The following is a 22,637-nucleotide window of genomic DNA, read 5'->3' on the forward strand; positions in this document are numbered from 1 at the left end:
TCGAAAAAATGTGCGTGATGCTTCGCCTTTAGTAGCTCACGACGATTTTCACTAATCAGAAGAAGCTCTCACTACAGAAGAGGTTGGAGACCCCTGTTCTAGGGTGTCACCCATCGACGATATGAACACTTTTCATGATGTTCTCTCCAGAGGAGCACAAAAGCTGGGAATCACCATGTCAGCTCCGCAGACCACCACATCTATCATTTTCGAGACCCTCCATCAGAGGTCTGCGACTAGACCATTACTACCCTTGGTCCCTGGTATCATTGAGCCGGTAATGGACGTTTTCCTTACTCCATCATCGGTGGAAGCAGCTCCTGCACGAATCTTAAAAAAATATAGACCTGCTGCCTCACATCCTCTTTTCCTCAAATCGGATCCGCCACCGGACTCTGTCATTGTGGCAGCGGCAAAGAAGACACACGCAGTTAGTTGCTTCTTCCTCCTCAGCTCCTTCGGATAAGGAAAGTAGAGCGCAAGACTCTTGGGGGAAGAAGGCTTGCGGCTCTGCAGCGTCTTCTCTCCAAGTTTCTAACGCTGCTGCTCTGCTGGCCCGTTATGACAGGTCCTTTTGGGAGTCACTGGAGCGCTTCAAAGACAAACTCCCGAAGGAGGACCAGCAGGATTTCTCTGAAATTCTCCAGGAGGGTGCGCTGGTGGCCAACCACATAATCAGCACTGCGGCGGAAGGGGTGTCTTTGTCTGCTCACTCTTATGCACATGGCATATGTGCATGAAGATCTTCCTGGTTGCGTCTGACTGCGTTGAAACCAGAGGCGCAACAACGCATCTTAAATCTCCCATTTTTTGACACCTCACTGTTCGGATCACATGCAGATGAGGAAATGGCTAGAATGAAGGCTGAGTTGGACACCTTAAAGGCTATAGGCCCTGAAAAGAAAAAGGAATTTAGACCACGCTACAGGCCCTACAATCGTAAAAATTACCAACAGAGGGTTCAAACCCCTCAATGGTCACAAAACAAGCAGAACAAGTCCCAGTTCCAGGGCCGTCTTCCTCGAGAGGAAGAGGAGGACACCAACAGCAGTCCTCTTCCACAGCAAAAACTCAAGGGAAGCAATGAGTCTCTGCTTCCTCTAGCACTGTTGCACACTCCAGTGGGAGGAAGTATCTCAAACTACAGTCAAGAGTGGCGCAACATCACCAAAGACCAGTGGGTGCTGAATATACTAGAAAATGGTTACGCACTACGTTTTTGCGCGTCCCCAAGACAGGTTCCTCAGCTACATCTAGATCTCCTATGTCAGGAAGTGTCGACCCTTCTCAGAGAGGACAGGGGGTCTACTCAAGGTACTTCCTTGTTCAGAAAAAGGACCAACCGAACAAGTTCAGACCAATTCTAGACCTACGTTCTCTGAACAAGTTCATCAAGAAGGAAAAGTTTCGAATGTTGGCGCTCCATCAAATATTTCCACATCTGAGATAAGGCGATTGGATGTGTTCGGTGGATCTCCAAGATGCGTATTTTCACATCCCAATCACACCACGGCATCGCAAGTTCATGCGGTTCATGGTGGGCACAAAACATTAGCAGTTCAAAGTCTTACCCTTCGGTCTAAAGTCTGCCCCGAGGGTTTTCACGAAATGCATGGCAGTGGTAGCGGAAGCATTACATCGCCAAGGTCTGTTCGTGTATCCATACCCGGATGACTGGCTGGTGAACGGATCATTCTCCCACATGGTGCAGGAACACCTTCACATCTGCCTGGACCTCCTGCAACGCTTAGGCCTTCATGTCAACGTGGAAAAATCGCTTCTTCAACTGACCCAATCACTCCACTATCTGGGCACCACTCTAAACTCCGAACTCGGAAAAGTGTTTCCTTCGGAGGAGAGCTTGTCATCAATGAGAGTCGAAAGCAACGTCATCCTCCAAACTTATCAGCCATCAGTAATACAAGTGGCTTCTCTGCTGGGGTCGATGGCATCTTGTATTTTTCTCATACCCAACGCCAGATTGAGGATGAGACCGTTACAGCAAGATCTGGAGGACAAGTAGGACCAATCCTCGGGTCAGTGGACCGACTGGATTATCCTTTCGCCATCAGCGAAGATGTCCATTCTCTGGTGGTTACAACCAAAGAATCTTCTGGTGGGAGCCCCATTCCATCAACCACTGCCAACACAATCCCTGATCACGGATGCGTCCCTTCAGGGATGGGGAGCACATCTGGGTCATCTGCAAACTCAGGGCAGGTGGACCAGCAGGGAACGGACCTATCATATCAACATGCTGGAACTGCGGGCGGTTCATTTAGCCCTCAAGGCTTTTCAACCGTTAATTCAGTCCGAATCGCTCCTGATACAAACGGACAATACAACCACAATGTATTACTTGAACAAACAAGGTGGAACATGCTCTCGCCCTCTGTCTCTAGAATCCCAGGCAATCTGAAATTGGCTGCTAGCCAGAAACCCATCGATCACAGCAGTGCACCTACCGGGAGAGCAGAACTTGCGAGCAGACACCCTCAGTTGTCACTTCGCCGAACAAGACGACTGGGTGCTCAACGATGAGGTGGTGGCAGACATTTTTGATCAATGGGGTCATCCCTTCATCGACCTCATTGCGGACGATCAAAACAAAAAATGCCACGCCTTCACATCCAGGTTTTACCGGCCAGGAACGAGGTGGAATGCTCTTTTGATAGACTGGTCAGGGACGTTTGCATACGCCTTTCCACCCCTCCCTCTCATTCCGAAGGTTGTGGCCAAACTGATCCGATCCAGCATGACAATGATCCTCATAGCACCAGACTGGCCACGCCAATGTTGGTATCCGGACCTGTTGCACATCTCAGTGTGTCCGCATCGGATACTCCCATGCAGGCCGGACAGCCTGACCAAAAGGGAGGGAAGATCCTGCACCCCAGCCTTCCCTCGCTCAGCCTGACAGCATGGCTCCTGAGGCCCTGCAGTACGGACATTTGAACCTCTCTCAAGATTGCATGGACATTTTGCGGGAGTCAAAAAGACCATCCGCGAGGACCTCATACTTTAAATGGAAAAGGTTTTAATTGTGGTGTGTCCGTAATGGGTGGAATCCAATTCACGGGCAAGAAGAGGTAATCTTGCCCTATCTGCTCTACTTGGCCAAATCTGGTTTGAAGTATACATCCATAAAAGTGCATTTGGCTGCCATCACAGCATATAGAAAATCGCCTAACCAGCCTTCGTTATTTCAACTTCAGGTGGTCAAGGATTTCCTACAGGGGTTGAAGAAGGTTTATCCTCCCGTCCGACCTCCTTCTCCACCTTGGGAGTTGAATCTAGTTTTGTCCAAATTGATGGGTCCTCCCTTCGAACCAATTCATAAGGCCACATTACAACACCTTACATGGAAAGTAGCTTTTCTAGTGGATATTACATCATCACGCAGAGTGAGTGAAATCCAAGCACTCTGTTCTAAGGAACTGTATACGGTTTTCCATCATAATAGTGGTTATGCGAACTCACCCTTCCTTCCTGCCCAAAGTAGTGTCTGATTTCCATGTAAATCAGACGATTTCTCTTCCCTCTTTCGTTCCCAATCCTGCTACACCAGCAGAAAGGTCTCTTCATTCATTAGACCTCAAGAGGGTTCTCAAATTCTACTTGAAGGGAACAAAGTCCATAAGAAAAGCTGAGCAATTTTTGTAAACTACGGCTCTGTTAGAACAGGCTTTCCAGCTTCTAAAAGATCCATTTCAAGATGGATAGTGTCTTGTATAAAGTTGGCCTACCAAATAGCGAACAAGCCTCTGTTAGCCTCCCCCAAAGCTCATTCTACTAGGGGCAAGGCTGCTACGGTTGCATTCTTACACAATGTACCGATGGCCAAGATTTGCAAGGCTGCAACTTGGAAATCGGTCTATACATTTACCAGGCATTACTGTCTGGATTCTGACTCCAGAGCGGATACCCAAGTAGGCCAGGCCTCCTTGAGGAATCTGTTCCAATGTTAACTGGTTTTGGAGTCTTTATATGCTTTTCTGTTTACTATGTATCTTGATTGTATTATGGTTACTTGCCCGCAGGATGAGGGGATGGGCTTGCTGTTCTATTCATGTGCTTATGACTATTGATGAGGATCCCCTGGAAGAGAAGGATGAGTTACTTACCTGTAATCCTAGTTCTCTTCCAGGGGTATCCTCATCAAAGTCATAAGCAACCCACCCGCCTCCCCGGGCAAGTGAACAAGATACATATCAACTCTTTGTGCTATGGTCGGCGGATCTCCACAAAGAACAACTGACCTAACTGTCACCCCTGAGGCATGATGGGAAGCTAGGGGTCATGGCTGCCTTAAAGGCACGGTGCCAGTTTATCTGTGTGTTTCTGCGGGTTAGCTTTTCAGCTTTCTACACTAAGGTTTTTATACAATGCAGCCTATGTGCGGACAATGTTTTCTTATTCTTCCTTGTAAGATGGTGTTTTGCTGCTGTTTTATTAAAGCAGTTTATCAAATGTGCATTTTCTCCCTGCTTTTATTGGAATGTTTTTATATACAGGGGAATTTCTTACAACATTGTGATATATATATATATATATATATATATTTCCACATATATGTTGTATGTTTCCGGGGTCCCGCACATGGGCGGGAATATTCATGTGCTTATGACTTTGAGGATACCCCTGGAAGAGAACTAGGATTACAGGTAAGTAACTTGTCCTTCTTACCTGTCTCCCCACCCCACAGCCCCTCCCTCTGTTTTATTAAAGCAGTTTATCAAATGTGCATTTTCTCCCTGCTTTTATTGGAATGTTTTTATATACAGGGGAATTTCTTACAACGTTGTTCAGCATTGCTATGGAAGCCTGCATTGTGTGTTTATATATATATATATATATATGTCAGAATTTCAAGCTAGTTATTTAACTGTAGGCACTCTGCCCTTATCACGCACTCAAATCGCACTTCCGCTTTACGATACGCGGTCTAGTGCTGGAGGGAGTTCAGCTGCTGCACAGCAGAGCTGATTGGGTGGTGGGCGGAAGGGGACTGCCTTATTAGGACGCTGGAGCCGACGCGCGCCTTTGGCGCGCCACGGGCGCGCCAAAGGCGCACCTAAGGCAAGCCCGTCTGCGCCCGTCCGCGCCCTGCCGGGACCAGGGGCCACAAATCTTGGCCCAAACTTCTTGTACTCAGCAAATGATCTGCTGTCCTTTGCTAATGGCAATTATACCTTAAAACCCCCCACCCGTTCAATATTAAAAGCCGAAAACCTCTTAAGGAACCCGGGGACAGCTTCTGACCCTTTAGATGGGCCTCTTATCCATCTCTCGTCCAGAACAGGGAACCCATTAGGTTTGTCAGTGGCAGTCTTGAACACCAGATCCCTGCAAAAACACCATCTTGAGATCTTTACTCGCCTTCAGGAGGGGGATATTGATATTCTCTCCCTGACAGAAACCTGGTTGGGGGACGCATCAGTCCCTGACATCATTTCGTCCCTGCCAGGAAATTTTTACGCCATCTGGCACAACAGGCAAGATAGCAGAAGAGGTGGAGGGGTGGCTACTCTTTTTAAATCTAATCTCTCAGATACCATGCTAATATCAGAAAGTTTTGATAACTCTGACATCTTAAGAGTTAAGTTTTCCTTCAACTCCTCTTGTTTCGTACTCCTGACAGTTTATCGCCCCCCGGATGCAGCCCCTGGCTTCTGCGATCACTTTGGTGAAACCTTGTCAGACCTCAGCACCCGCTATCAAAAGCTTATGGTCGTAGGAGATTTTAACTTCCATTGGGAAAGAATCCCACGAGAGCCACAAGCTAAACAAATTGACTTGACAATGTCAAATCTAGGACTCTGTCAACTGGTGAACCGCCCCACCCACATCAGGGGGCACACCCTTGATCTGGTTTGGTCATCTAGCCAGCAAGTTAGGCTCCTAAACATTCTTCAGTGTGCCTGGTCCGACCATTCCTTAATCACCTGCTGGGTCCCCTTGGATAGCCCCCCACTCAATCTCGTGCGGAATGGAGGAGAGTGCGAAGCTGGCATAAGATCCAGTCGGGAAACCTCATTGATACCCTCCAGAGAATACCTCTTTGCAGGCCGGAGGGAGGCTACACCAACATCGACATAGCCAGCCAAACCCTCAGTAATACCCTCCAATCAGCTATAGACCACCTAGCTCCAGAACGTCGGGAAAGAATCGAGCCCAAACGTAAGGGGGCTCCCTGGTTCAATGAAGCTCTGCGGGTAAATAGGCAGAGCCTGCGTGAAGTGGAGAGACAGTGGAGGAAAACCTATAACTCCACCGACCTGACCCTCTACAAAGCAGCTCTGACTCTATATAAGAAATCTATTACCTCGAGGAAAGCCGAATACTATGAGGCTCGGATTATAGATGCCCCTAATAAACAGAAGGAAACTTTTAAGATCTTAATGGAACTAAGTAAAAAAGTTGATGCCAATTCAACCTCAATCCCTTTTAATGTCAATACTCTGCAGACTTTCTTAATTCAGAAAGTGACTGATATTCTCTGTCGGATCAATAGATCTCCTGTTGCCTTAAGTTCCCAGGAACTGGCGTTGCCTTCCTCCTCACCAGCTCATTTCCTCACAGACTTTCCCCCTTTGGACTCCGAAGCCTTGGCCTCATTAATCAACAAAACTAAATCTGGTTCACCGGCCGATCCATGTCCACCTAGGATCTTCCAGATGGCCCTTCCAGCCTTGGATTGCCAGATCCTTACACTTCTCAATAACTCCCTGGCCACTGGCCAGGTACCATCTAATCTGAAGGAAGCTAGAGTTATTCCCTTACTGAAAAAGCCTAGAGCTGACAGGGCTGAGCTGAAAAACTACTGGCCTATCTCGCAACGTCCTTTCTTAGCTAAGGTCATGGAGCAGCATGTCCTGAAAGCTTTATCCGGCTTTCTCGAAAACTCTGAGCTACTCCATCCACGCCAGGCTGGCTTCAGAGCCCATCATAGTATGGAGCTAGTTATGTTGTCTGTTCTTGATGACCTCAGATTAAAGGCTGATAACAGAGCACCGAGCGCCCTGGTACTTTTAGATCTCTCCGCGGCTTTCGACACGGTCAGTCACTCCATTCTACTGACTCGATTGGCGGATTTGGGATTTAGGGGTGCTGTTTACAACTGGCTAAAGTCCTTTTTATCGGGACGGTCGCAAAGGGTTCAACTCGGCGACTATTCCTCTAACAGGGGAGACATCCCCTGTGGCGTGCCCCAGGGCTCGGCTCTGTCCCCTCTGCTCTTCAATATATACTTGCAGCCCTTAGTAACTGCGTTGTCCAAACTGGACTGCCGAGTCTTCAACTATGCAGATGACACTCAACTCATCCTGAACATTGACAACTCGGCCCAAGCTCAAGAGACAGTTCAAAATATCCTAAGATTCACCACGAACTGGATGACGGTTAATTCCTTGAAAATTAACCCTGACAAGACGGAGGTCCTCGTCATTGCAGCAAATAACAACTTCTGAAGTGGTCTGTTTTGGCCCAAAGAACTTGGGGCCCCTCCATGTCCGTCACCAGTCGTGAAAAGTCTGGGAATTAAAATCGATTCGGAACTCTCCTTGAGTCATCAGGTCTACTCAGTGGTGGGCATCTGCACCGGCGTCCTGAGACAACTGAGGAAACTGGCCCCCCTCCTATCAGTTTCCTCTTTGAAATCAATAGTCTCAGCTACTGTGCTATCGCGCCTCGACTATGGAAATGCACTCTATTTAGGACTCCCTTTGAAACTCATGAATCGACTCCAGGTTGTGCAGAATGACGCAGCCAGGATGATTTTTAGCCTTCCTAGGAGGACCCATGCTTCACCTTTGCTGCACAAGCTACACTGGCTGCCCGTCAGACAGCGTGTAAAATTTAAGGGCCTGTGCATTGCTCATAAAACTCTCTACGGCCATGCCCCTGACTACATACGGGAACGCTTAGCTAAATACGTGCCAGGGCGTGTACTTCGCTCTACAGATGCCTTCCAGCTAGTCTGCCCTCGGAGTAATCTGGCCACCAAGGGTGGCCGAGCCTTCACAGTTGTTTTGCCACGACTCTGGAACCAACTACCTGATTCTTTACGTAAGGAACCGGGTTTGTTTCCTTTCCGGAAGCTGTTAAAAACTCTGTTATTTAAAGACACTCTTTAACTCTGTTCACCACCAGGACTGTCTGTACCTACTTTGATGCAATCTCTTTCTGTCAAGCGCTAAGAGACCTGTTGGTATACATGTATACATGCGAGATATATATATATATATATATATATATATATATATATATATATATATATATATATATATATATATATATAGATATAGATATAGATATATATAGATAGATATATATAGATATATATAGATATATATAGATATATATAGATATATATATATATATCAAAAACTTCTCTCAGGCTTCACCCCGAGTCCCAGGGTTCGTCGCAGCAAAGGAAAGCACGGCACCACAGAGAGTTCACCTTAAGTATTTATTCAATCAAAATCTTCAAGGACACGCAAAAAAGGACGGTCGACGCGTTTCGGCACTCAGCCTTCAACTGGACCATAGAGTCCTAATGTCCAGAATGTCTCTTTTAAAGCAACATTTTCAAATTAAGTAGTAAACACTGAAGACATACTAGACATACATCGCAAAGTCAATCGAAATATATAAATTACAAGTAAATAAAATTATAAATCAATTTAGAATCACAGTAGTTCAAGCCACCATGGTGGTTATTTGTTGAAGTGAATAAAGTTTTACAAAATTCATTGCAATTAATCTCAGGGAGTTGTAAATTGATGAAATGACAATCAAGGTAAAGTACCATTGGAGGTAGACATTTACATCAAGTATGTAAATTCATGAATAAAGTACGCATTGTTGTCAAAGTTCATGACGTTCCCAATCTAGAATCAAGAAGAGATTATACTGAATTAATTTAAGGTAAGTTTCATATGCCAACAAAAAGTAGATGGTTTGGGAAGAGATGCAATGAGAATAATGGACAACTGACAATTATTGATCAAGCGTGGAAATATGTACAAGTGCAAAAAGGCAAAAAAGACCAAAGAGAGACTGAAAAATGCCCCACATGAATTTTCAGTTTTAGAGCCATTAAAGGTGCACATATAACTCAGCATCCAAGTTATGTCCCAATGGGTTTTCAGTACCCATTAGTAGTATCATTCTTGACTCTGCTCTTCTCAAGGCAAGCATGCGATTTCCACCCCTTTCCTTCAACTTGACAATTTTGATGCCAGAATATTTAAGCTGACTGTTATCACCCGAGTGGAAGTCATAGAAATGTTTTGCCATAGGGTATGTAAAGTCCTTATTCTTGATCGCACGCAGATGCTGTAGGATGCGAAGTTTAAGTTTATTGATCGTGCTACCTATATAATATTTCTGGCAAGGGCATTCCAGTCTGTAGACTACGTATTTTGATTCACAAGTGATATGGTCTTTGATCATTTCATAATGGCCATTCTGTAGTTGATAAGAAGTGATGTTCTTGCCATGTTCACATGCCTTGCATTTTGGGCATTTCCAAAATCCAGGTGTGGTTAGCCAGGACTTGGTGATTGGTAATTTAACTTCAAAGTGGCTTTGTGTTAGTATATCTCCCAAAGAGGCTGTCTTCCGATAGGTGATTCTGGGTGTGGGAGGCAAGATTTTCTTTAAGGTTTCATCAAGCAGTAATACTCCCCAATGTTTAGAGATCATTTTTTGTAGTGCATTGCTTTGATTGTTAAAATCAATAATGAGTCTCGTGATATTAGCAGTATCATCTTTGTGCCGACCCACTTGGAGTAATTCTGCTCTATTTTTGTTCTGGACTCTATTTACTGCTGTTTGAATCACTTCCAGGGGGTAACCACGTTGTAAGAAACGTTGACTCATCTCCTCAATTTGTAAATTGAAGTCTGACATCTCTGAGCAATTTCTTCTGGCTCTCAACATTTCCCCGTAGGGGATACTCCATTTCAGATTTGCTGGATGCCCACTGTTAGCATGAAGTATGCTATTACTGGCCGTAGGTTTTCTATGCATTTTGGTGCAAAATCTGCCGTTGAGTATATATACTTCGACATCCAAGAATATGATATTGGAAGTGCTGATGGTAAAAGTAAAAGTCAATTGGTATTTGTTGGTGTTGAGAGAATCCAGAAAAGTCCTAAGGAGCTCAGAGTCACCTTCCCAGATGATGAACAGGTCATCAATATATCTTGACCAAAATTTGATGTTCTTTGCGTGATCGTCTTTGAGGACCTCAGTTTCCCATGTTGCCATCAGAAGATTGGCATATGTTGGGGCAAAAGATGTGCCCATCGCGGTCCCTTGTTTTTGTAAGAACACTTCACCTCTGAACAAGAAGACGTTATGTGTCAAACAATAAGTCAACATTTCAATCAACATTGCAGAGTGTTCCAAAAAGCAAATTGCTCTGGTATTGAGGAATTCTTTTACTGCTGTGATTCCATCAATATGACGAATGGAAGTGTAAAGTGAAGAAACATCAATAGTGGCCATGATGTAATTTTCTTTCCACTGTAGTTGATCAATTTTTTGCAGAAAATCCATTGTATCCCTTAAGTATGATGGGAGAGCTGTAACATAATTCATTAAAAAGATATCAATGAAACGAGATGTGGATTCCAACAAAGAGCCGATGGAGCTGACAATGGGTCTTCCTGGTGGGTTAATTATAGATTTGTGAATCTTTGGTAAGAAATAAATTGTTGCCGTGATGGGATGATTAGTTTTAAGATATAAGTATTCTTCCAAATCAATGAGTTCTCTCTCTTTCCAGGTTTTGAGTTTCAAATGATATTCATCTGTCCAGTCTTTAGTTGGATTCTTATTGAGCCTTTCATAGTGATCCTTGTTATCAAGTTGTCTGGCAGCTTCTGTAATGTAATCCTCACAGTTCTGAATTACTATGTTACCGCCTTTGTCAGAGGCTTTGATAATGATGTTGTGATCATTACGTAATTCTTTTAAAGCATTGTGTTCTTCAAAAGTGAGGTTCCATATTTTGCTCTTCTTCTTGTGTTTGGTAATAACTTTACCCTGTTTGATGGATGACATGGGACAATTGGTGGACATTTTATTGATCTCCTCAACCATGATTTCTTGGAAGAGATCAATTTTATTACCAGGAGGGAATTGTGGACAAAACGTCGATCGATTTTTTTGAACCACTGTCACCTCCTCTGTTAGTCTCAATGCCTATGTCCTGACAATATTCTAAATCAGACATAGAAGAGTGATCGCTGGTACCAGCTTGTGTGGATGATTCGGTTTGTAATAAGGTGGCTGTTCTTAATGCTGGAATATCTTTGATGCTCAAGGTTTGAATAGTAGAGCTTGGTGAAGATGCAGAAGATAATTCTGAAGGTTTCTCTTCAAAATATTTGTTAAGTTTGATTTTACGGCAAAATTTGTACAAATCAATCCGTATGTTAGCTAGGTCCATCTCTTTGTTAGGACAGAAGGATAAACCTTTGTTTAGCAGTGAGGTTTGTGCTTTGGTGAGGATTTTGTTGGAAAGATTGACAATTAAATTAAGATCTTGTGGTTTTAATTTTATTTTGTTCTTCCTCTTCCTCTTTTGGGTCTGACCACCTCTCCTGGTTCTCCGTTTCGGGGTTGCTGGCGTCCCCTCCCCCGTGATGGTCCTTGGCCGCGTCCCCTCTGTCGCGTTGTCATTTGCATGAGGCGCATTTCCCCGGAAAAATCCAGGCTAGAGGTGGGTTGATCCTCATCCGCTGAGCTTAATTCTGAGCTCTCTTCTGAGACAGGAATTTCTTGTCCACTGATTTTATCCATTACTACACGATTTCTAAGTGTGTCAAATTTTCTGGCGAAAGTATAAATTCGGCCATGAGTGTAGTCAAGTCTGTCCCTATTAAATTTGTTAGCTTTGCGTTTTTCCACATCATCTTCGTGTTTATTGATTTTCTTTTCCATTAAATCAATTAATTTAGTAGTGTCCTCATCTGTGGGGATTAGATTTAATTCGCTCTCCAATTCTTTGATGGTTGTAGCAAGAGATGCAAGTTTTCTTTCAGCGTGGGTAATCAGTGTGGTCATTAATCTGAACGAGCATTCATTGGTGTCAGTTTGCCATTGTTTAATTAGATCAGCATCCAAGTCGTTTAATGTGGGCATAATGAGAATCCTCAGCCCTCTGGGAATCCTTTTAAATTCAATGTACTTCTCTAACGTTGTTTTCTCCCACCATTTATTTATTTCTTGGATGCGAGCAGTTTGTAATTCTTTCAGAATATGAGAGAGAGTTCTCTTGTTTTTATCTCCACTAGATGCACCATCCGCAGTTTTAAGGGAAGAACTGGAGTCGTCGTTAAGAAGATCGCATGCTCTCTGTGCACGATTTTTTACTCTTTCCGCCATGGTGGATTCTGGGTACTGTGGTTCTAAAGATTGAGCGATGCAAATAAGGTGATTCTTGAAATGCGTATTGTCCAATGATTAGTCTTATACAACGGTGTCTCTGTTACTTGACCAATGATTCGTTATTGGTCAATTCCGGGAATATGCTCGTAATTCGCCGTAAAGAATAAGATTGCAGGAAAAAGTATCTACTGGCGGTCGCCAGTAGATAGTTATAGTTAGGATCGTGTTTCCATAGGAAATCCGCAACATTCTATTTGGAATAACTTTGGCGCCGATTGACGAATCCTCGCGAAATTTTCAAAATAGGTGGGGCGCTCCGCTCCTTCCCTGAAAGTCTCGGGGGGATTCGTCAAGCGGGGGCTGAGAAAAAGGGGGGGGTCCCAAAACTCGTTTTCCCCATGCATTTTTCCATAGGACCTTTAGTCCAAGCTACAGCCCGAACGGCTGAACAGAATTACTTGAATTTTGGCAGAGAGGTAGTCCTCAGGTCAGGGATGTGCCTTTTGGTGTAAATCTGTTCAGTATTTCCTGAGAAAATAGCATTTAAAAGCATATATATATCTATAAGGGCGCACCGTGCGCGTACGGTAAAACTTACCGTACGCGCACGCTGCCGTGCGCGAGCGTGATTCTGATTGGTTGTTAGATCTTAGTAAACATTCGAATCGGTCGAAACCAGGAAGTGTCGGCCGCCATTTTGTCTATCGCAGTCTGAGGGGGTGAAAAACAAAGGTGAAGAACGTGAAAAGGGGGGCAGGGTGGACAGTTCCTGACCCCCTAGCCTTTGTCAGGGGGTCCCAGAAGGACCCCCAAAGGGCGAAATTTCCTTTAATTTTTTTGCGAAAAATCGCGGAGTACGCGTAGCGTGAGCGTACAGTAAAAAACGGAAAAATCCCGCGAACTGCGTAACGTGGGCGCACGTTGCGCGAAGCGCACCGTGCGCGTACGGTACGCGCACGGTGATGAACCTTAAAAAAAAAAAATACATAACTTAGCATTTAAAAAAACGTACAAATTCACTGAAAAAACCATAGGTTTCACACACGTTATAGTTAGGAATTAGCATTTAAAAAACCTTGCAAATTCACTTAAAAAACCATAGGTTTCACACATGTTAAAGTGAATATATATAGAGCTACATATATGTTTCCACATATATGTTGTATGTTTCCGGGGTCCCGCACATGGGCGGGAATATTCATGTGCTTATGACTTTGATGAGGATACCCCTGGAAGAGAACTAGGATTACAGGTAAGTAACTTGTCCTTCTTACCTGTCTCCCCACCCCACCGCCCCCTCCCTCAGTCTGTGACTTCTCACCCTCCTTTCTATGGGTCATTTAACAACTCGGGGCTTTGGGGTTAGGTAACCTACTTTGGATGCTGTGTAAAAGAGTAAATACAAAAATTAGTGCAATGAAACTAAGCAACCAGTACTGTCTAAAACAATGTGAAAACTGACGCACATTCTGTCATTTTGTTTAGTTAATGTCGATTTTCTCATAGATGCGAGTAAAGTACTCTTAATATCTTAATGAAATCTGCACAGTTTTAACTAATAGCACCGGGCAACCTTTGACAACTAGGAAATTAATACATTTTCATGTACCCCCGAAGCCCCCCCTGCCCCCCGCCCCCTTGGCAAACTTCATTGCCTTCCAGTGTTTGGGGGATAACCAAGACGCAGACGAGTGAGTCAAATAGTCTAGAAAATGAAAGAGAAGCCGGGATTCGGATTCACATGCTCCGATCCCGATCGCGTTGGTTAGTCTGTAAGCACTACTTTTATTAATGAGTTTTGCATTAGTAAAGCACCACTGTGTGCATGTGTGGCGACACTTCACCCATGAGGTACGTGCCAAGCAATTGTTGACACAATCCACACTTTGCGTCTTTTTCACTATATTTATTACGAAGTGCAGGACCTTTCCAAGGGATTTTGCACACTACATACATTCACTCCAAAAATAAAACGTGTTGGTAAAAAACATTGCCATTTACAATGTCAATAGCTCTAACTCACAAATGCGAGACCTATTTGCATTGCAAATGCTTGTTACTACGAAGTGGTACCCTGCTAAATGTAAACCATACTGGGTCACCACATTGGTATTTAATTTGCTTTATGGATCCGTAGCTAAAAGTGCCTCCCTGATCTCAGGGTGTAGGCCACCCTCCCATCAAGCCATGGTTTTGGAGAGAGTGGGTTTTTCCAGTCATGAAGCATGACACCTGGCAGGTGTGTGAGGACATTCCCTCAAAGTTTGTGTGTCAAAGAGTCACTAGACGGACAGAAAGAAAGTTATAGAAAATTGTGAAACCTAGTTAACTCGGGTGGCCTTTTTGTGGGTATAGTAATTTTAATCCTCCCCAAGTAGTCAAAGAAATGTCATCCTTTATTGTATCGCAATTGGCAATTATTTAAAACTTACATGCAAGAAAAAGCAAGAAATGTTTTCTAATTTGCTACAGTAGCTCATATAGTTTTCACTATTTTACAGTGGATTTAGGTATGAGTAAAAACACATTGTAATCCTTCCAGTATACATTTTGGGGAGCTATTATAGCTTTATTCAGATCACAAATATTACTTAATATGAAAAAAGATTGATATTTTGTGTTTTATTTTGCTGCCATCTAGCTACCTCAGTGTTTGTGCATCCACCTGCAGCGGTTAAGTTGGTCGAGTGAGGGCACTCCTCTAAAACGTCATGACCACGTACAGTTCAACGAATACCTCATGTTAGATTTTTACAAATACCAACTCCCTGGCAAGAAGTCAGGAAATCATCACCTGAAACCCAGAAATCAGGCAGGAGACTCCAATGATGTGAAACTGCTAGCAGCTAAGCCTCAAGGTAAGTAAAAAGGTGTCTGAAATGGCTGAAACATTTTAGAGGAAAAATAATTAGGAAGTTATCCTAAAATGTTATAATGTAGGTGCTTAGTAGCTATATGCACTTATGATTTATTGATTTTCTTTTTTTAGTATATTCAATATTACATGATATTGTATTTTGAGACTCCCCTCTTTCCCAGACCAAAATAAATGAACCTTAAAGTGTTTTATATACCAGAGCACTGAACCGTAGCTTTCTTTCCTGCAAGTAAAATTCTTACATGTGGAGCACCATTACCTCGCCTGTAAGGGCCGTGATCATTTTCTTGTTCCATGCATGTTCTAACTTTAGAACACACCTTTGATAAGGAAATCACTTACTACTGTAATGGTTTATTACAAGGGAGCAAGAGCATAATGGCATTAGCTTATCTTTCTAGCAACTGCTCCTTGAGGCCTCCCCTCCATCCCCTCTACAACCTCATTCACTAGAGAAAGGAGTAATGTGAGCATTCACAACAATGAATTCTTCAGAGACTCTGTAGGCCATGTCTGGGATTGTTCAGAGACTGTGCCTGCCTGTTTGCCCTGCATCCTTCTCCTTCGTAACTCCCAAATAAAGTACTATTTCTTCACTGTTCTGGATTGACCTCTGGTCATCCATCTCCCTTTATTCACCTTATGTATGTCTCTTTCAATGTAAACGTGCCTTTTGGAAATGTGTTTAAATGAATGTAACTATGCTATTTGTTAGTTTGCAAAGCATTTTGTTACCTGTTCAGGTACACACTAATCAAAACTATTAAAAACTAAATGGAGAAAACGGCAGTGCATCTAAGACAATGTTACTGGGATTTAAAGCTCTAGAAGTCTGTGGCTGTCAACAAGCTGATGGTTGGTCTGTTTGTTGTCCAGGTTAGATTTCTAAAGCGGGTTTTGTGGTGAAATGCCTAGCACCTTATTATATTCCATTATGTCCATTCTGTTAAAGGTGCACTACTTATTTGACTGTATGAACTCACTTAGGCTGTGGCATTATGTCTTATAAGGTCAGGGAACTCCTTGATTATTTGGGGGTATACTTATAACACACAGTTCGAGGTGCATGGACCCATATACAGCAGCATTGATTCAAATATGTAGGAGTGGTCTGACCCTCAAAACTGCACCAGCGATAACGGGTTGGGATTTGATTATTCCAGGACAAGAAATAGCACTAGTGTAGAAAGCACAGCTATTTTGTTAGAATGTGGCCATTTCCAGGAGAAAGGATATCCAAGAATAGGTGATGAAGCATTTGCAAAAGATGACACTTGCAGTAAATGGGAACTCAGAATATTCTTCATTCTTGAAAGGGAATGTAGAAAGCTACATTGAGGCTAGCAGGAAATTGTCAAAATATCTAAACAAGCTTTTTTATGGTAGATGGATGGATCACTTTCTCACAAGATTAACTCATTTCTTGTATTCAGATTTCCAGATTATCTTGCTTTTTCAGTTCCTTGACATTCTTTCCAACAATCCTTCCTACCTATAACGTACCAGAAAGCAAGCCTTTGATGTTAAGACATCAAGGTGTTTTAATATTGAAGATGATCAGTATTCTAAAGAATAAATTCATTTATATGGTCTTTCTGGAATATTTTGCATGCAATATTTAAGCGTCTAAACATTAAAGGATTCTTTGTAAGTAACGGAGTACTGGCAGAGTTCCGCTACCAAAATAGGGCAAGAAGGTAACCATAACCTTGAGTATGCCGCAAGGATAGTCAGTTTTTTGTAGATCAAAACACACTTCCTGCATGATGTCCATACATAGCAAGGTAGGCAGTGAAAACTATTTTGGTAACTTAAAAAAAAAAAATACTAAGTAATGCAGTTTTAGTGAAGTCAGCCCAGTTGCTAAGTTCATTGGAAAGCATTTCATTGGCTACAATTAGAAACAATGTGTAAATGCATCCATTCAAAAATGTGTATTCTCACATAAGATGCCATCCTCCTTTCATTAGAATAGAATGATTATTGGATTCTTCCCAATTACAGGCTAGTGTTTGGTATAGCTTTATTGTGAACACGTATGCAGTGTATTTTCGGACTGTCAGTGTTCAGTGATGAAGATAAGTTACTCCTCCCCTTAAAGAGGGATATTGTCAGTAAAGTGTAGTCTTCTCCCTTCTTTGTGTCTCTCCCTGTCTCCTTACACTAATCACCTTAAAGACAGGCTGCCCTGCATTAACTGGTCGTGCTGCCACTTAACCGCAGCTGTGAAATCTGCAAGCAGAAATCTTCAGTGCCATTCATTATACTTGAAACCTAGGAGCCACATGTTGAAATGTAACTACTAGTTCAAGGCATGTGTGGCTGTAAACACACATGCTTTGCATAAGTCTGCCATCTGGTGTTGAGCTCAGATGATTACAAGTTGTTTTTCTTAGAAGAATTATTTTCGAGTCACACGTCTATGTGACTCCTTCCTTCGTTAACAATGTGCATGGGCATCGACTCCATCTTTAGATTGTTTTTTTTTCACCTATGGGTTCGGGTGAACTCCATCTCGCTCTGGTTCGAGATCTTTATTCCGGCCTCTGTTCCGCTAGCTACTTATCTACATTCAACAGTATTGTTTCAATTTGGTAGTTTACACTACGTCTCGAATATCTTTGACGGATCGGGATCGTCAAATAATCTTTTGGGCTAGGGGCCACCCCGACTTCATTGTTTGCACTCTATCAGCTCACTAAGAAAATGAGCTGCTAATGAACCACACTACATTCAGTTTCTGTTCATAGTTCCACTCCAAATATCCTCAAACATATCTGCATTCGGTCTGTAACCTATGTCCATCGCCCGAGCATAAAGAAGATACTTGTGAAGAGTATAAATCGTTCCGGTCAAAAAAAACTCTTCACGACAGACATGCGCGCCATCTCGAGATGCAGCGCAGAAATACAGACGACAGGCCAGATATCTTCGGTCTGCAACAGGATCAAGATGAGGAGGCATCTGCGGCCCAAGAAGGATCTGTATCCATACACAGTTCCGGTTCCGAATCTGAACAGGAACAAGACTCAGAAATGGTAGAATCCTTCCAAGAACATCGCATTGTGAGTACCTATGCCCCTGACCCAAAACATAAAAAGTAACTTTCCACCGAAAAACCTGCTCACAGGCCAACACTGCATAAATGCCATGGAGTGCACCGAAAATCATCTTCGGAACCTACGCCTTCTGTCTTGGCACCGAAAGAATGGTTTTGAGCAGGAGCATCCACCTCCAAATCTAACAAAGGAATCTTGGTACTGAAAGAAAAACTTTCTGATTCGGAACCAAGTTGTCATACAGCGAAACCGAAAGTAAGTTCGGCACCAAAATGTTTCACTTTCGGGCCCAAAACCTTTAACGTTGGATCAAAATAGCCTCCACTACCAATTCACGAGGTGATGGCCGAAAAACCCGACCCAAAACAAAAGACATTGCAGATACAACCTGGCATAAAGAAAATCATTGTACAGCCAGCAAAGACTTTTGTTTCCAAGAAGCCTTCGTCCTTTCAAAAGGCTCTGGACATTTCACCACTCCCTCTTAAAAACCAAAATGACAAAGACATTAGCCATACACAGCCAAATCTACATATGTCACCACCACAACCTGTTACTACACCACAACATGTAGCTCCACCTCCTCATTTTCACCTCATGCACAGGAGGAAGATATCTTTCAACATCATTCCCCTTCACATATTGAAGATACAGATGATGATTTGGTAGATCATCCACTACCACAAGACTCTTGAGATGATTATGATCTTGAACCACAGGATAATACAGATCCTGACCTATACCCATCATGGCCTTCACCACCAGATGATGCCTCAGCTTTTCAAGATTTAATTGCTAGGGCAGCAGCCTTCCATTATGTCCCATTACATAAAGAACCCATTGATTATGATGGTCTCTTTGAGACTCTTACTTAGGCTCATAGAGGAACACAGTGCTTGCCAATGTTAAAAGGGGTTTTATGTCATGCTGACAAAAACTTTAAAGACCCAGTTAAAGCTCGCATTATCACACCAAAAATAGATACAAATTATAAAGCAGCCTCTTCACACCCTATATACATTATAGGTCAACTAACACCAGGCTCTTTAGTGGTAGCAAATGCTAGAAAAAGAGCTAATTCACAAACTGCAGGAGACGCTCCTCCTCCAGACAGAGTCAAAATGAATTGAATCTTCTGGTAAGGGGGTTGCATCACAATCTGCAAACCAATGGAGAATAGCAAATAGTCAAGCCCTTTAGCTCAATACGACCGAGCGCGCCGGGATGAAATGGAGGAACTCCGCCAACATCTCCCACATGAATTTAGAAGAAGAGGACAAGAATTAGTGACAAAAGGCAAACAAATTTTTAATAATTCTAATAAATCTGCTCTTGACACAGCAGATACTGCAACTAGAAGTATCAGCACCGGTACTTTACTTTGCAGACATGCTTGGCTTAGGGTATCTGATTTTAAACCAGAGGTTCAAACAAGCTGTCCTAAATTTACCATTTGACAAGGAACACCTTTTTGGGCCACAAGTTGAGACAGCCCAAAAAGGATTCAGAGGTGGCAAAATCAATGGGGGAGCATCATTTAGACAAGGCACTAGTTCTGCCACTACTGACAACAGCATCCTCATGCAAGGATCAAACCCAATCCTCACCTTCAAAGGGGCTTTACAGAGGATCCTATAGAGGAAATCATTTCAAGGGCCATTTGTGAAAATTCCACACGTACAGCCAATAACAACAATTCCAAACAATGACTTTAGTCAGGTTCTCCCCGAATATTTAACACCTGTAGGGGTACGTCTGCAACTCTTTCTGCCACAATGGAAAACATCACCACAGATCATTGGGTGGTGGATATTATCCAACATGCTTATTGTCTGAAGCTCATCACCACTCCTCCAAACATTCCTCCTCCCAAACACAGCCTCTCTGTTCAGCACCAATGTTGGTTAAAACAAGAGACAGCAGCTCTTTTAACAAAACGAGCAATAGAGCCAGTTCCAATGCAACAACAGGGAACAGGATTATATTCCCTATACTTGTTTATTCCCAAAAAGGACAGCGCACTCAGACCCATTTTAGACCTCACAGTATTTAATCAATACATTCTGTCAGAACACTTTCACATGGTCAGCCTTCAGGAGGTTTTACCTCTGCTTCAGCAGGGACATGTCATAGTCACATTAGACCGCAAGGATGCATACTTTCATATACCCTTACACCCAGTTCGTCGCAAGTTCCTACATTTTCTTTTTCAAGGCAAACAATATCAGTTCAAAGTACTTCCTATCTGAGCAACCTCAGCTCCAAGGGTATTCACAAAATATCTATCAGTGGGCGCAGCGCATCTAACAAGGGAAAACATTCATGTCTTTCTTTACCTATACGATTGTTTCTAAAAGCAAACAGCCTAAAACTATGCAGTCAGTATACTCACCAGACTCTAACTCTTCTACACCAATTAGGGTTCACAGTGAATCTGCAAAAAGCCTATATGCAACTTGCACAAATAAAGCCATATCTAAGGGCCACCCTCAAAACACGGGTAACACTAGCAACTCCAAATTTAGTCAGAATTCAGAATATTCTGTCCCAGCGCAACAATTTCAAACAGGAATACACATTCAAGTCAAAATAGTGCTAAGACTTCTAGGCATGATGGCATCATGAGACCACTGAAAGAATGTCTCTCACGTTAATGGAATCATTCACAGGGTCATCTTCAAGATCTAGTGTTGATAGACCGCATCACACATCACTCTACGCTGGTGTAACATGAAATATTTATCCAAGGGCCGGCCGTTTCTAGACCCTGTTCCCCAAGTCATTCTTACAGCGGATGCCTCTCTTCCAGGTTGGGGAGCCCATCTGCAACATCTAACTATACAGAGGAATTGGGATATACAACACCAGAGTCTCCATATCAACCTCAAGCTGTTCACCTAGCACTGAAAGCATTCCCAAATCACCCAAAGAACAAGGAGCAGACAATATTACAACAATGTATTATTTACATACAATAAGGCGGGCGCACACTCTCTTCATTATCATGCCTAGCACAGACGATATGGCGTTTAGATCTTTATCACAACATTGGTCTGTTAGCGGAACATGTCCCAGGAACTAGCAATCAAGTTGCCGACCTCCGCTGCAGGATGCAGCAACAAGTCCACAAGTGGGAACTTCAACCCAGACCTAGACCTATTTGCTACCCCAGTAAACGCAAAATTTCAAAACTTCGCAGCCAGATTCCCACACCCTCTATCCAAAGGCAATGCCCTATAGATGAATTGGTCAGGGATATTTGCATGCACTTTTCCCGCTCTCCCATTAGTTCCATTTGTGGTAAGGTAGTTACAACAACTTTCACTCACACTAATACTATTAGCACCCACATAGTCAACCATGGTTCGCCACCCTACTGGAACTTCTCAGGTGCCACATAAGAAGCTTCCCCTCCACCCAGACCTTCTCACACAGGACCATGGAGAAGTAAGACATCCCAATCCCAAAGAGATGAACTTTGCAATATGGCTCTTGAAGTCATAGAGTTTGGGTATCTTAAACTTCCACAAAATTGTATGGATGTTCTTATGGATACTTGTAAACCAACAACTAGACAATGTTACGTGGCCAAATGAAAAAGGTTTGTTTTTGACTGCCAAACCAAAAATTGCAATTGACATCTACAAACATCAGGTCTTGCCTACACTTCCATACATACATTTAGCTGCAATTGCTGCTTATCTACAAAACAGACAGCATACATCTTTATTTAAAGTACTGGTCATTAAAGCTTTCATGGAGGAACTTAGAGCAATTATTCCTCCCAAACTACTACCAGCATCAGTTTGGAACCTTAATGTTATCCTAACACAGCTCATGGGTCCCCCTTTTAAACCATTGTATTCCTGTCAACTTCAATTTTAACTTGGAATATTGCTTTTTTGATAGCAATCACTTAACTTAGACTAGTTGGTGAACTTCAGACATTAACATTAAAAGATCCATTTATCCAATTGAACAAAAGTAAGGTAGTTTTAAGGACAAACACAAAATTTCTTTCTAAAGTTATCCCTCCTTTTCATATGAACCAATCTATTGAAATGTGGGGCACCTCGAATCTAACCAGATTGGGAGTAGCAGAGGATACTTTTCTGAGAGCACTAACAAATCTCCCAAATAATACCCCACTAATACCACTAAGATACAGGCCACAATATTCTTCCAGATCTCAAGACTACAGTCTTGAGATCTGGAAGAATATTGTGGAGCGCTGGAGTATGTAGTACTACTGGATAGTTCTCTTCCAGGGGATCCTCATCAAAGTCATAAGCACTGAA

At 42.9% G+C, this 22,637-nt stretch overlaps 1 protein-coding gene across 3 annotated transcripts in view; it reads left to right on the plus strand.

Moving 5' to 3' along the window:
• The window catches only part of USP30 (ubiquitin specific peptidase 30), a 302,545-nt gene that overhangs the window by 237,043 nt on the left and 42,865 nt on the right, over positions 1–22,637 (plus strand). For all 3 annotated transcript variants that reach the window (XM_085636303.1, XM_085636304.1, XM_085636305.1), the window contains one exon: positions 15,044–15,260. In XM_085636303.1, coding sequence (XP_085492429.1) covers positions 15,044–15,260 — 217 coding nt within the window. The remainder of the gene's footprint in view (positions 1–15,043; positions 15,261–22,637) is intronic.

Source organism: Triturus cristatus, chromosome 11 (assembly GCF_964204655.1).
Source record: "Triturus cristatus chromosome 11, aTriCri1.1, whole genome shotgun sequence".
In the NCBI taxonomy this organism is placed as follows: Eukaryota; Metazoa; Chordata; class Amphibia; order Caudata; family Salamandridae; genus Triturus; species Triturus cristatus.